The 15,611-nt window shown below is 39.6% G+C and overlaps 2 protein-coding genes across 13 annotated transcripts in view; one reads left to right on the plus strand and one right to left on the minus strand.

Moving 5' to 3' along the window:
- Positions 1 to 1,978: 1,978 nt before the first annotated feature.
- On the plus strand, positions 1,979 to 14,970 carry CTBS (chitobiase). The gene is made up of 7 exons (XM_084756275.1): positions 1,979 to 2,164; positions 5,060 to 5,198; positions 5,656 to 5,864; positions 10,004 to 10,175; positions 11,521 to 11,618; positions 12,546 to 12,707; positions 14,171 to 14,970. The coding sequence occupies exons 1-7, from the start codon at positions 2,018 to 2,020 to the stop codon at positions 14,360 to 14,362; spliced, it is 1,119 nt and encodes a 372-aa protein (XP_084612401.1). The 5' UTR covers positions 1,979 to 2,017; the 3' UTR covers positions 14,363 to 14,970.
- The window catches only part of SPATA1 (spermatogenesis associated 1), a 40,400-nt gene continuing 34,620 nt past the window's right edge, over positions 9,832 to 15,611 (minus strand). For 4 of the 12 annotated variants that reach the window (XM_084756271.1, XM_084756272.1, XM_084756262.1 and 1 more), the window contains 2 exons: positions 13,385 to 13,455; positions 9,832 to 10,172 (listed from right to left, as the gene is read on the minus strand). In XM_084756271.1, the coding sequence (XP_084612397.1) occupies positions 13,405 to 13,455 (51 nt within the window). In that variant the 3' untranslated portion in view covers positions 9,832 to 10,172; positions 13,385 to 13,404. The remainder of the gene's footprint in view (positions 10,173 to 13,384; positions 13,456 to 15,611) is intronic. The other 8 variants (XM_084756264.1, XM_084756269.1, XM_084756273.1 and 5 more) reach the window with 5 other exon arrangements.

Raw genomic sequence — 15,611 nt, forward strand, 5'->3', positions numbered from 1 at the left:
ACCCCCCCCAAAACTGTCCTATTTACTTTTTAATTACAGCAACAGGCAGAGAAACTAAGAGAAGTAAGCAAACCTGGGTTCTAGCCTTCCCATTCTGCAAAGATTAGAAATATATTAATTTATTCTGTTTCTAGTTATCTTCTATAAGAGCTCAGAGGGGTCCTTATTTTGATATTTTGGTTCTGGGAAAAGAATTTACATCATTTAAATTTGTATTGGTGTTTAGGGGGTTTGCAATAAATTTAAACTCATATGCTGTAATTGGTGTTTAGTTGTTAGGAGTTTAATGACAGTTTCCTTTATAGCCATAAACAGAATGTTTATTCCTGTTGATACTTAACCAGAAAAATCCCAAAGAAACACAGTAATTTTCAAATGCTTTCTCCTAGCATTCACTGCCCTCACTGAGCAGAGTAACTTAGGTCCCACGCCAGGGCCTGTTGAGCAGGCCAGAACTCCCCTGTCCTGTTCTTAGAGCAAGGAAAGGCTTTTCATGAAATGGTAACTCATGCAAGGTCACTGCACAGTTTATCTTTAAATTCGCCTTATTTTATGCAGGAAATCACAATACACACTTAGCCAAACATCTGATGATATGGCAGTATCACTCCATCCATTTTACAGTTCAACATCCTGTATCGAGACTTGGAAAAGAGTGTCCACAGCGGTGTCAAACCTATCGAATTTGAGTTTTAAAAAGAAAACAGGTGCTCTTGGAGTTCTGCAGTGAGCTTTTAAGTATTTACTACAGGCCAAGCATTGAGCTGAGCTTCGGGCAGGGGTGGTTGTTGGGGAGCAATACTATGCGAGTGGTTCTAAAACAATTGGAGGATGGATGAGCAGAAAGCTTTCAGACCACACAACCATCACATGGTGTGGAGCCAAAGCGTGATGGAGAGAATAAAACTGGGGGAGCTGGAAGTTACCTAAGATTGTTTCCCTGGCCCTTCCAAGCATAGGAGTGTAGGGGGACCCCCACCCCTTCTAACCTTTACTCTTTTTTTAAAATTTTATTAATTTATTCAGATTCCAACTAAATTATTATCCCATCACTTGTATCCTCCCATTCCTCCCTCCCTCCCGCTTTCACCCTATTCCCCTCCCCCACTATATGGTCATAGGCCATCAAGTCTCATCTTGGTAGCCTGCTTATTCTTTCTTTGAGTGCTATCAGCCCTCCTCACCAAGGGGAGGTGGTCAAATATGGAGCACCAGAGTTCATGTCAGAGTCAGTCCCTGCTCTCCACATAACTGTGGAGAATGTCCTGTCCGTTGGGTAGATCAGAGTAGGAGTTCCATGTTTACTATTGTATTGTCCTTGAAAATGCTCCACCACACAACAAGGACATATGCTCAGCCATGTTCATAGCAGCCTTATTCATAATAGCCAGAACCTGGAAACAGCCTAAATGTCTCTCAGTTGAAAAATGGATAAAGAGATTATGGGACATTTACACTATGGAATACTACTCAGCTATTAAAAACAAGGAAATCCTGAAATTTGTGGACAAATGGATGGGACTAGAAATGACCATGATGAGTAAGTTAACCCAGAAGCAGAAAGACTCACATGGTATATATTCACTTATAATTGGACACTAGCCCAAAAGGAACGTCCCACCAAAGCCTTCACTTACCAAGAGACTGGGATAGATGTTAGGACATCCTACTGAGATGCTAGGTAAAAGAAATATAGGAGATGGGGAAATAGAAGGACCCAGAGGGTCCTAGAAACCTACAAGAAGAGCATCATGATGGGTGGATTGGGGCCCAGGGGTGTCTGCTCAAACTAACCTTTACTCTTAAGTACTACTCCCAGCCTGGAAGGCCAGTCTCAACGTCCACCTCATGCCCCGCCCTCCAGGGCCCACCTACCCGGCAGCAGGTCGAGCCACGCTTGTGTTTTGCGGCAGGCCCCGCCCCCTCAGCAAGCAGGCCCCGCCCCGGCCCCCACCCCCACCCCTGTCATCAGGGCCCGCCCCTCAGGAGGTATCTTCCTCTCAGACTCCACCCAGGCATGGCGCAGCCAGGGGTCTCGGGACTCTCCCTGCTGCTGCTGCTGCTGCTAATGCTGCTGCCGCCGCCGGCCCGGCTCCTGGCCGCTGACTGCCCGTGCTCCGAGGCTGCGCTCTGCCTACCGATCCGCCATCACCGCCACTTCGAGGTCAGCACTCCCTTTGCCCATGCGTCTGGTACTGGAGGCTGTACGAGAATTTGTGGCACCCACAGCAGCCTTAACCACCCCGGAGCCTTCCTCTTTTCAGATTTGCTTCAGTGTGGACAGGAACCCTGGGCGCAGAGGTTGGGCAACTTCCCATTCCTCTGACTGTGAGCGCCTGCTTGAGCCGGCTGATGCTCCTGCCCCATCGCAGCCCCCAAGCCAGCTTGTCTCCTGCACCGAGTGTGAGAGAACCAGCTCACCATTTCCAAGGCAGTGCGTATCTAGTGCTAAAGAGTCTCAACCTCCAAAAGTACAACAGAAGGCAGAATGTTCTCCTGACCTTTGCTCTTCATAAAGATTAGGTTTTTTTAGTTTATGGACGCTTACCCACCCAGGAAAGTGGCGAAAACAAGTATTTAAGCCAGTTTTTCTCTAACCCAACCTAACGATTTATAAAGTTTATGGCCTTCACACCATATGACTGGAGTTGATGACAGTTGCTTGACCTGGAGGAAGGGTCGAGTCTAAAAAGAATTGTACAAAGAAGGAACAAATCATGGCTCTTAGTCTTGTATTTGGTTTTGAGGTACATTTAAATGCTTGTTTACATACGTTGTTTAGAAAAAATAGTGACAGTATTTTTGTAGACTCTGCCTACTGTGGAAACAACATTATTTAAAAAGAAATAATTAGGTCCACTAAAGTTTGTTTGAGCAATGGTCATTGGCACCACTCAAATAATCAAAAGCTCGGAAGTTAAAATCTGGGGAAGACTTAATTATCTAGTTGGCAATGGATAGCTGTTTACCTTTTATTTATGGTCTAGTGGAACTTCTGTACTTTGGTGCTTTGAATAGGAAGGGCCCCCATGGACTCGTGTGTTTGAATGCTTGGTCTATAAGGAGTGACACTGTTAGGAGGTGTGGCCTTATTGGAGGATGTGTGTCACTGTGGGACAGGCATACGCTCAAGCTAGGCCTAGTGTGGCTCTGTCTCTCCCCTGCTGCCTGTGAAGCAAGATATAGCACTCTCAGCTCTTCTCCAGACCATGTCGGCCTGCCCGCTGCCGTGCTTCCTGCCATGATGATAATGAACTAAACCTCTTTACTGTAGGCCAGCCTCAAATAAATGTTTTCCTTTATAAGATTTGCTGTGGTCATGGTGTCTTTTCACAGCAACAGAAACCCTAAGACCTAGCTAGAGATTAATTAGTTGGCTGGTTCTAATTAGCTAAGTAGGAATCCAAGGTACTCACTCAGCTGTTTTAGCCTAAGGCCCCTCCCCACAATTCAGTGGTCTAATAACAATCTGATTTATTGTAGCACCCAATGCTTTGTGGGCAACACATTATTTGTGAGAATTTTGAGTTACACACACACACACACAAACAGAATTATACTCTTTCATTGGCTTCTGACTAGATTATCTGACGCTCCCTCCACACTGCGTATGGGTCTGTGGGAATACTGGGGACTGGATTGTGCTTTGAGGGTGAACACCATTTGTACTGGGTAGTTTTATGTCAACTTGACACAAGCTAGAGTCATCAGAGAGGAGGGAGCCTCAACTGAGAAAAAACTCCATGAGGTCCTGCTGAGGCAAGCCTGTTTTCTCAATTAGCAATTACTAGGGGAGGGCCCAGCCCACGATGGATGGTTGCGTAGCTGGTCAAAGTCCCTGGTTCTATAAGAGAACAGACTGAGCAAGCTAGGGCACCAAGCTAGCAAGGAGCGCTCTTCCATGGGCTTTGCATCTGCTCCTGTGTTCAGGATCCCGCCCTGCTTGAGTTCCTGTCCTGACTTCCTTTGGTCACATGATGTTGCATCACAGCAATAGTATCCCTAAATGAAATCCTGTTCTCCACCATGCCACATGTACCACCCTCTTCCTGTGTAGTTTCAAGGTCCAGAGTGGTTGCTATTATGTCACAGGCCCTAGTTGTTGTTGTTTTATCCATGACACTTAAAACACTGGGCCATTAAGTTTCACATTATGTGTAGTTAATTTATTGGATAGTTCCTTGGCAGAAAAAAAATAATCAACTATGCATAATTAATTCTGAAAGGTAAAGGGGTGGATGTGAAAAGTAAATGTCTGAGTTTTAATCTATGTCTCACTTCAGCAGAAGGGAATTTTCTAGAATGCATTCCTTTTTCTTTCAAAAACTACTTGTGTCTTAACATTAGGTGACGAGTAATGCAGGTCAAAGAACAAATAACCCTAAATATGTAAAGAGATGGTTTTTCTTATTTCAACTCTGACACAGTTTTGGTTTTTGTTGTTGTTGTTGTTGGTAGTGGTGGTGGTGGTGGTGGTGGTGGTGGTGTGTGTGTGTGTGTGTGTTGGATAAAATGTATAAAAAATGTAATGGAAGGTAAAAGTACAAAACCTTAAGTAAAGCTTCATGGCTTCAGCATCAGTCTGTATAGAAGTTCCCTGAGATGCAGTTTGTGTTTGAGTGGCTACCTCAGTCTCGACGAGTGATGGTTTTATGGTGAATCCAATTGCAATAAGTTGGTTTACTAAACAAAAATGCTTTTGTTCTTTTCATTTTCCTCAGGATACCAGCTTTGAAACAGGGCTCACTAACTGACATAGCCTTTCATGATTTACCTCGCATTAACCGTTCTCTGCTTCTTTCCTATACCTTGCTTAAATTCTACTAAACATTTATGGTCACCGTGCTCTTTCTGTCTTCAGGCCTCAACACTAGCCGGTTCTTCCCCCAGGTCCATGCACCCAGCATCTATATTGGTAACGTCGTGATGTTTTTGTCCTGCACTCTCAGTGCCCAGTGTCCATTCCAGTGTCCGACATATGGGGGGGGGGTCCTAGCTCTGGATGTCAATGTGATGATCTCCGTTTAAGTGCTGGTGCCTACCCCTGTTTTCCTGGCAGGTCTTTGTGTTTGATGTTGGACAGAAAACCTGGAAATCTTATGACTGGTCACAGATTACAACTGTGGCAGTTTTTGGAAAATATGACCCAGAACTTATGTGCTATGCTCATTCAAAAGGAGCCAGAGTAGTGCTAAAAGGTAGGTTTTTTTTTTTTTGGCAAACACACGTGTCTCGCCAATAGAAAAAAAATGTGTATTGTTAGAGTCCTTTTTTTTAATGCCTCTGTTTCTCAAAACCCAGTTACTTGTAGATACCATTAAATCTACAAATACAGATCCTTTAAAAAAAAAAAGAACGGAATAAAACCACTTCTTGTTTTTGAGTAAATTTGCTTGCCTAATTGTAGCATGCTGACCTTTAATAAGGTCTACATGTTTTGCTTCTAATTGAGTATGGTTTTACTCATAATTACCATTTTGAAGATTAGTAAGCAGTGGCTGTTATTTAGCATACTATTTCTCCATTTGAAAAGCAAATTAGGCTTAATATTCCAAAATTTGTGATGTGTTTCAAAGATATTGTGATCTCTTTGGGAGTGGCTTTGTGGAGAAAATGGCTTTGACTATGACAGACATCTACATGTTTCTTCCACAGGTGATGTGTCCCTGAAGGACATCATTGATCCTACCGACAGAGCAGCATGGGTAGCTCAAAAAGTTGATTTGGCCAAAACACAATATATGGATGGAATTAATATAGACATAGAACAAGAAGTTAATTGCTCATCACCTGAATATGAAGCACTGACAGCTTTGGTTAAAGAAACCACCGAGCGTTTCCACCAGGAGATTGAGGGATCACAGGTAAATGTTCATTTCATTATTGGTTAGTAATGAAAATATATTCACAAATGTGTGGCTAATGGATGCTTTGTTTTATAGCAGTGGTGACAGAGTTCCTTTTCTGGAGTGTTACTATTACTCAAGGTTCTAAATTTCTACTTATATCAAACTGTTCTATTGGCATTGCTCTACCCCTTGCCTGCCGCGCTATAGGCTGTGGGGCAGCAGGTCAGGCAGTCAGGCCTAAGCTGACTTCCACTAGTGCAGAGCAGAAAAACAAGGACTAAAGAAGAGGGGAGGTGGGGAGAAGTGCCCGGCTCTCTGTAGTCTCTGTATTATTTGCAGAGCACTCAGGGCTCATGAAAGTGCGAACTCAGCTGGTCCAAACTGTGACAGTAGGCCAGCAGCATAATTAGAGCAGATCTCAGCATGAAGCATCTTGCCAGACACTGTGTAAGTAGCAAAGGGCAGTGTACCTCCTCATCAGGACTGTTAGCATGGCTATACATTAACAAAACTCAGGGTCATAAAAAAATAATAATAAAAACCTAAAAACCCAAGTATACACACATATCCATACTGGAGAGTTACTTCCAGAAATATGCACGAGGCCCTTGGTATAACCTTCAGCACTGAAAAAAAAAATTACTGAGCAAATTATCTCTGTCTTTAAACATTTAAAATCCTGCAGATGTGATGGTACATGTCTTTAATCCTAATGCTTAGTAGTTGGAGGCAGAGAGACTGGGAGTTCAAGGCTAGCCTGGGTGACATAGTGAGATGCTGTCTCAAAAAAGCCAAAATATTTAAGTAGACTCACACACATTGTCCTTGGTATCCATAGAAGATTATTCCCAATGGATATCAAAATCTGTAGATAATAAAGTCATACACATAAAATGGAAAAGTATTTGATATAACTTATACAAACTGCCCATATACTTCAAATCATCTTTACATTACTGATAATACCTAATATAATGTAAAAGTTATATACATAGCTATTACATTGGTTGTTGAGGATATTAGTTAAAAAACCATACATGTTCAGTATAGAAAATTAGCAAACATTTTTTACTTGTACTTTGTAGAATTTATGGATGCAGAAATCACCCTTGTATAAATATGTATAGTATATATATTCTGAGCATCTATTATATATACATGTAATATTCATCCAAGGTAGAACATCATAAGTACTATAAACCAGCGATTCTGGAACTTGACCCCAGACATTTTAAATCCCCTGACATTAATTCATTGAGTGTGGGACAGAGCTTGGGGAATTGCATTTTTACCATGTGCTTTAGAGCTGGTTGTAGTAGATATTTCCTATTTTTCAGGGGACTTTTTCTAATCACCTGCTCTAGCCCCCAGATCAATGACACAGAGACTTACTATATTTATTACTAAGCTTTAAGCTCAGTAACTGGCCAGATAAGCATTTACACTAGTCCTCTAAGCTAGTCTGGCTTCTTCCAGCCACGTGCCCCAAGTTGCTTCCCATATTTGTCCTACTTGGGCTGTTTCTCTCCATCAGGCCAATTCCTCATGGCCACGTCTTCTCTCTCTTCTTCCTCCTTCTCCTCTGCCTCGTGGTCCCTACCTGAGACCCCAAGCCCAGGAATGAAAGTTCCACCTACCTCTCTCTGCCCAGCTTTTTACTAACCTATCAGAGGTAATTGGGGAGCAAAGTTTACACAACATTGACCAGAGTATGTGACAGTGCACTCATCCGGACGGCAGCCAGGTCTGCATGTATATAGAGAGAGCACCAGACCAACCCCCAACAGCTGGCTGTCATGAGCTTGAGACACACCGGTTAATTAAACGACACAAGGACAGACATACCTAGTGGGAAGATGTATGGTTTAGGCTGGGATGACAGCATAGACCTTACACTCAGGAAATGCTCAAGAAATGTGTACCAGTTTTCAGTGGGATTCAAGTTTTCAGCATAGACTACGAATAGTGAATACCTTCCATTCAAGGCACTATAGGCTTCTCAAGTTTTGGTCTTAGAAAATCTGTCTTCGTTCTATTAGTAGAGGGTTAGACTTGGCATGTAGACAACAATGTTTGCCAGGCCTGACTCACCTAGCAAAACCAAATCCCAAAGTTGTCTTTTTTGTTCTTGAGGGGTCAAGTTTATATTAGGTGAATATGTTACATGAAGTTCATATTTATGGGAGTAAAGATGCAAAGGCCAGATTGTGAAAGATTCAGAATGCCAGGCTAGGAAAATGCATTTTATTCAGTATGTAATAGGTGGCCATAGGAAATTATCCTGTAATAATATGTAAACATAGAGGAGAAATGAAGATTCATAAGTGGTAGCAATCTAGGAGAGAGTTCTAGCTTAGACAGGATGATGACATCACTCGCTCTCAGGAAATGTTTGATAAATACTTGTTGAATTTATTTTTTTAATTTGCTTATTTAGTTTGTATGAGTTAGTGTGTATGTGTGCATGTGCATGCACGTGTACACGTGCATGTGTCCTTCCATCAGTTCCAGAGAACAAACTCAGGTTCGCAGGCTTGGTGGTGAGTGCCTTTACCCTGAGCCATCTTGCCTGCCCTGAATAAGTTAATTTGAAGATTTTAAAAGATACCTATCACTTATACAGAGTTAATCTTCAAATACTACTTGGAAACATCTTTATAAAAAAAGAAAGGAAGAGAACAAATGATAGATCACTCAAAAAGGAGTTATTCAGGCATGGCTTAGAACTTCTTAAGCTGGTGTCAGAAAACAAGACTGTCCCTGATAGAGAGGCTGGGGTGGGAAAGTGGCGGCGCAGGACTGTGGTCACAGAGCTCAAGAGCTGCCAGTGCCTGTGCAGAGTCTGTTCTGCAGCCTCCTTCCCAATGTAGATTCACTGCCTTGTGTGACTGGCTTAGCAGGGGGACAAGCCACAAGAGCTAATGCAAAGACAAGGGGCTCTGGTTCCCTGTCTCTAACCACTGCCCTCTCAGAAGTGACAGGCCATTCAAGGGGGAAATACTCTTAGTATTCAAGACATACAAATAGTAAAACAACAGATTGGAACTTTAACTCTCAACCTTTGGGTTGTAACCCCTTTGGCAAACCTCCATTCCAAAATACTTACAATTCACAACAGTAGCAAAATTACAGTTATAAAGTAGCAGCAAAAATGATTTTACGGTTGGGGTCAGCACACCACGAGGAGTTGTATTAAAGGGCACAGCATTAGGAAGGTTGGGAGCCACTGGCTCAGAGGTACTTACTTTCTCTATGACTGCAAGACAGCGCCCATTTTGTAGTAAGAGGCAGTTACAAAACGGGTCCAAATTGTACAAATTTTACTTCATAACTATTTGTTGTAGAACTGTTAATACTCAGTGAAGCATAGGGAAAACTCTGAGAAAGTCTGAAAATCTGGTCATATAAATTAGACAAAACAAAGCTTTGCATAAAGATTTATCTTATAATAATTGTTATCACATTAAGGGAGACAGTTGAGGGAACATTAGAATGTTTCTACACATTAAAATTATTAATACTTAGTTAAGGTAAAAAATATATTTTAAGAGACTCATCCTTGTTGATCACTATTCAAAGTAAAACATAACTTTCACCTGCTTCATTTGGCTGTTTCCAGAAACTAAGTGATTTAAGTGATGTGTTAAGCATCTGAGTTAATGAATAAGGCCCGATTCTGATTGTGTCATACTGGGCCCATCCCACCGTGGTGTATGATTGTGACTCCAGATAACCATCAGTACCAACAGCTGACCTACGAAGCCTGTGCAGTACTTTTAAGTCTTCTGTATTTGATTTCTTTCCATGTGGTGTCACTTTCCATCCACTCAGGCCCACATCATGTGTTATTATTGAACTTGCTTCCCTCTATCAGTGAGTTGCCAGCCCAGCCTTTGAGAATATTCAGACTTGACATTCTTTTTCTTTACAGTGTTCTGCTCCTGGTCCTTGTGTGTTCAGATATAGATGCACGCCAGTCCAATGTAGTAACAAAATATATTTATTAGACCTCTTCTACACGTGTCAGACCCCATATTGCATACATTATAAGCAGTTCTCTATTCTTGAGTAGATGAGGCAAGAAAAAGTATGATAAACATCTGATATAATATACTCTATCACGTTATATAAAACACTATGTAGTTTTTTCACAGGTAACTTTTGATGTAGCTTGGTCACCAAAGAGCATAGACAGAAGATGCTATAATTATACTGGGATTGCGGATGCCTGTGACTTTCTCTTCGTGATGTCTTATGATGAGCAGAGTCAGATCTGGTCAGAATGTATTGCAGCGGCCAATGCTCCCTACAATCAGACAGTAACTGGTAAGAACACAAGAGATGAGCACTAAATTAGTAACATTTATTCCAAAACCTCAGACACTAAGGTACTTTTTAGTATTTTTAAATTATTTATATACTTTATATATAAGGCATGCTTTACAAATAAGGTACAATAATAAAATATATAATAAAATACAAAGAATAAAAATAAATTGGAGAGCTTTATTATTTTTTAAAGTTTGAATATTTAATTTACTTATCATAGCCTTATGGGATAGCTATACTATCAAAGATTTATTTATTTATTATGTATACAGTGTTTTGCCTGCATGTACACCAGAAGAGGGTACCAGACCTTATTATAGATGGTTGTGAGCCACCATGTGGTTTCTGGGAATTGAACTCAGGACCTTTGGAAGAGCAGCTGGTGCTCTTAACCACTGAGCCATTTGTCCAGCCCAAGGGATAGCTATATTATCATTGATCCCACATTATAGATGAGATGGGGCGTAAATGGTATTTTTACTTCAAGTCTAACACTCTAGTCGTATGCCAAGATATTTTGTTTAATGTTATGTAAGTTAATGCAGAAATTCACAACTAGTCAGAGTGCAGACAGTAACCATATATGAACTCAACTGTATATACTTAACCACAAATGGAAACTACTTTTGGGCACACACACACACACACACACATGAGAGAGGGGGGGGGATCATTGTGGGGTAGACAGAAAGCCTGTAGGAACCAAAGTTGTGAGGCCCATAGCAAAAGTGTCTTCTGGCTATGAAGGACTATATACGGGTGAGTTTACAGCAGCTCCAGCATCTGGCACAGGCCTGGCACAAGATCCAGCCAGTCAGCACTCAGGAGTGGTTGGAGAGTTTGTTCATATTCTTTGTGTCCTAAACTACAGGTTGCTACATATAAGAGCAAGGACATTTCTTGTCTCCAGCTGTCATTAGGAAACATGGAACACTTGAGTTTTTATAAGAAATTCTGAATATCACTGTCACGAAGTTTAAGATTTATAGAACTTTTTTTTTGAAGCTTCAGAACCCCAAATGTCAAATATATATTAGCAGCTAACACATAAGATTAGTATGATTTCTTGAAAATTTTATCTCTCTTAATATGTTTTATTTTGTTTCCATACCATCTTCATTGGAGATCATCTCTTATTAAAAAAGAAATAGCTTAGAAAGCAAGACCCAGGATCTCTAGTTCTTAAGGGATAACTTTTATGACACCAGAGAAGAAAACCCATCTTTTATATGCATAGATAAAGCGTTTTTACAAACTTAAGACAGTGTGGTTGCCTGGTTTGTATCTACATATTAACATATATAAATGAAAGAGTGATTTTTTTCTCTTTCCGTCTGACTAGGATATAGTGACTACATTAACATGGGCATTAGCCCTAAGAAACTCATGATGGGCGTTGCCTGGTACGGCTATGATTACACCTGCCTGAATCTCTCAGGGGTAAGAGCAGTTTGTCTGTTATGTGATATTACCCCATTATATGTTTTCTTCTGCTCTGGATAGATGAAGCTTTATTTAAATAATTTTTATTAATATTTTTAATTTTTACATATACATTTATATAATTACACATAAAATAAACTACACACAGCAAGAAGATGTATTAATGTATTAATGTACATTTATAGTATTTGACTGTTTGTATTTGGCAACCTTGAAGAAAACATATTTCCTATCTTGGTGAGTCTAAAATTCTGAATGTAAATCAATATCTATCATATCTCATCATTATCAACTTAAAACATGTATCTAGACCTAAGAACATCTTAACCCCTAAACAACTAAGCTTAATTGTAAGACTAAACTACCCGGTCTTCAACCCCATCTGGGACTTGAGAAGGAATAAAATTAATTACCTGAGTAAACAGGAAGTGCAGGTTAGCAGCTTCCAAATGAAAAAACAAGAGACAGTTTGCTGCCTGAACAGCCACCCAGAACTCTCTATAACGTTAGAGCATCATCTTCAGCCTTCTGGCCCAATATATCTGACAGACATATTTGCGAGGCAGCAACTATTGAGGACTTGCTTACCCTGTCTTGGCAGAGTTTGGCCGTCGACTCTGCCTGTGTTCAAGCTTCCCTATTTTTAGGCAGAATTCTGTCTGTGGCAGAAACGAGGACATTCTGCCCAATGGCTGGTTTGAATAATTTCTGAAATACATTTTGAGGCTAGACTTTCTTTTTAATTCTTTAAATATGAAAGTTTCTGAAAACTATGCATTTCATTTTATTATTAATTTCATGATTATTCTTGTATAGTCAGGTTCTTTATAGCATACCTTTTATGTCTAATAGGTTTTTTTTATTATTTTTTCATTTGTCTGTTAACATTTGCTTAATAAAAAATGGACATTTTTAAATTTCCAGGATGATGTTTGCACCATTGCAAAGGTCCCTTTTAGGGGAGCTCCTTGTAGCGATGCTGCAGGACGTCAGGTGCCCTACAAAGTGATCATGAAACAAGTAAATAGCTCTCTTTCTGGAAGCCAATGGAGTAAAGACCAGCAAGCTCCTTATTATAACTACAAGGTAAATTTTCACAAACTATGAACATTTATCCTCTTAGTTTCCATAACTCTATATTTTGTGGTTAGATACTTGACAGTAACTAGTTACCAGTTTTTCTGCTTTTGTGCATAAATCTGATTATGTATAATCAGGAAATTTAGTTCCCTGAGGGAGCTGGGGGAACAATTTGAGTTACATTACCAATGAAATTATTACGCTTTGTCAATTCTCTTTGGAAAGTTCTATAAGATATGCATACCACAAAGTTGGTAATTATGCTAAAGGCGCCACCAGTGCCTAGCTACTAAGTTACTCTTGTTCTTCAAAGTAGACTAATCAAGAAAATAATTCCAAGAGTGCTACCACAGACAAAAATACTAGAATTACCTTTAAGCAGTTTCTTAATGCATATAAAAACAGTAAATTATTATTCTTTATATTTCTGGATTTTTCTCTCAATACATTTTTCTCCATTTGTTCTTTTGTCTGCATCTGGTCCTTTAATTTTATTTATTTTCTAATAACCCATGTGTTTCTTGAGAGACAGTGGTACAGGGTAGAAGGCAAATATATGAACACAGACTAACTCATTGTTCTTAGTTCTGTGTGAAGTCATCTAGGTAGTCACCCCCAACAGCCTTTAAGAGTCAGTTATTAAGACCTAGCAAGGCAGCACTTTCCTCCTCCACTGCTATTACCTGTTTACCTGGCTCATTTATCACAAACAGTATTCATCTGTTGAACGCCTAGATTGGCATACTTCCAGAAACTGTAAGGAATAGAAACAAACAAGCAAGTTGGTTTTAATATACAGTAGCAGTTGCTCTCTTTAACTTAGGTTACCCAGTGGAATATTGAAACATAAAATAAACTGATATGGATCCCAGCACCTGCCTTACAAGAATTTGATTCAACATGTATTATATAGAGTGACAATATATGAATCTGAACTGTTACTTTTGTCTTGTGTTTTTCTAGACAGGTCTCACTGGGCTTGCCTCATCCTTATGAATTCATCACCAGGTGTTCATCACCAGGTGCTCATCACCTGGTGTTCAGCACCAGGCACTTGTCACCAGGTGCTCATCACCTGGTGTTCAGCACCAGGCACTTGTCACCAGGTGCTCATCACCTGGTGTTCAGCACCAGGTGCTCATCACCAGGCTCTATTGGAGTCTGCACATTGAAAAGCTCTATGGTGTACACTGAGTCAAGAGTACATCTTAGTTGATAGTAATTGGAACAGATCAAATAAAGAATACTTCTTAAATAGGAGATTAAATTGTGTACTGTTTATTATTGCTAAAGTACAAGATAATATTTAGAAATATCATGCATATAACCATGAAATAACACAGCAGGAAAGCCACTGTGCTATAAAATTGTCTTTATTTCATTGCATGCATCTTCAATCCTTGTGTTTCAGTATTTCTCCCTTATTGTATTAAATACTTCAAATTTCCAATTTAATTGTTTTTGTATAGGATCCTTCTGGCTATTTTCATCAAGTGTGGTATGATAACCCCCAGAGCATTTCACTAAAGGCGGCATTTGTCAAAAACTATGGCTTGCGGGGCATTGGCATGTGGAATGCAAACTCTCTTGACTACTCAGATGACCCTGTAGCCAGAGAGCAAACGGAAGAAATGTGGGAAGCCTTAAAGCCAGAGCTGTGATGGAGAGGAGCATCTTTTGTCAGACTATGAGATTTTCAGGGCTGAGCTGTATAAGTAGATCTAACTTTTTGAAAAGATAAAAATGAATATATTTTTGTTATGTTGCTATAATTTACTTATTGGTATACTATACACACAGGTAAGAAATAAATTCTTCATTAGCACTTGAAAAACACATATCTTAAATATGCATGAATATAAAAGAAACAGGTCAGCTGACTCTATTAAACATGCCTGTATATTTCAGTATTATAATTAGAAAACTTGCTTTCAAAATTTCATGCTGAATTTTCCCTCTTGATATTAAAATATACTGTAAAAATAATGCGTATTTTAGAAATGTGTGTAACTGGTGGACCAGAGAGGATAATGGGGTTTATGTGAACCCTTGAAATAAGAGTAAGCCGGCACTGGACTTGATCCTATTCACTGTTTCACACTCTCGTCATTCACGGTTCTTTACTTGTTAACACTCATTTCTTGCCTACTTTCCTTTTCATTGTACATTTGCAGTTTGCTCTTAAGATATCTAAGAAAGAACATTATTCTCTAAACTTGTTTCTTTCTCTAAAAGATTAATTTTGTAAAAATAAATTTCTAAAGGTAAAGCAGTCATCGTTCTTTCTCAAACAATCAATAAAGTAACAGGGCGTGCTGGCTGCTCCTCCAGAACATTGGTTCAATTCCTAGCATCTTAGGTTGCTCACAACTCCAGCTCCAGGGGATCTGATGCAGTCTTCTGACACACACATGGTACACAGACAGACATATGTCCATACATATAACATTAAATAAAAATAAAATAAAGCATTACATTGTATTTACATTACTTCCTGAAAGAACAGACTAATTGTTTGTGTCCTTTGACCTCCGTTTACATAAACCCTATCTTCTTTACATATGATCAAACTGGAATAAGTGGTTTATCAGCTCTCTGTTATGACAGTATTATGTTTTCTATTTCCATAGTTGCTTATGACATTTTCTTCCATGGCATATGTTGAATAACTTTATATTTCTAAAAATCTCTTTACATTTCTAAAATCAATACAAATTAAATTATTAGACACAGACTTGTTGTATGAGTAGATACAATTATTTTTAATCAAAACAGGATAATAAGATTCTATTTCCAGGCAAATACACTGGTACTTACTAAAACATTGTATGTTTTGCTAGTCATTAATCTTGCAGTCATACTGGCCTTTAAACTTGTTTACTAAAAATAATCAATTACAGGTGGGCTTGG

This window comes from Acomys minous (genome assembly GCF_964271855.1).
Source record: "Acomys minous genome assembly, chromosome: 14".
Taxonomy (NCBI): Eukaryota; Metazoa; Chordata; class Mammalia; order Rodentia; family Muridae; genus Acomys; species Acomys minous.

Excerpts from the sequence above, each read along its gene's own strand:
- CTBS (XM_084756275.1), top strand. The coding sequence starts at position 2,018 with ATGGCGCAGCCAGGGGTCTCGGGACTCTCCCTGCTGCTGCTGCTGCTG. Across the intron at positions 5,199-5,655 it reads AGCCAGAGTAGTGCTAAAAG|GTGATGTGTCCCTGAAGGAC; the intron begins GTAGGTTTTTTT and ends TTTCTTCCACAG. Across the intron at positions 12,708-14,170 it reads CTCCTTATTATAACTACAAG|GATCCTTCTGGCTATTTTCA; the intron begins GTAAATTTTCAC and ends GTTTTTGTATAG.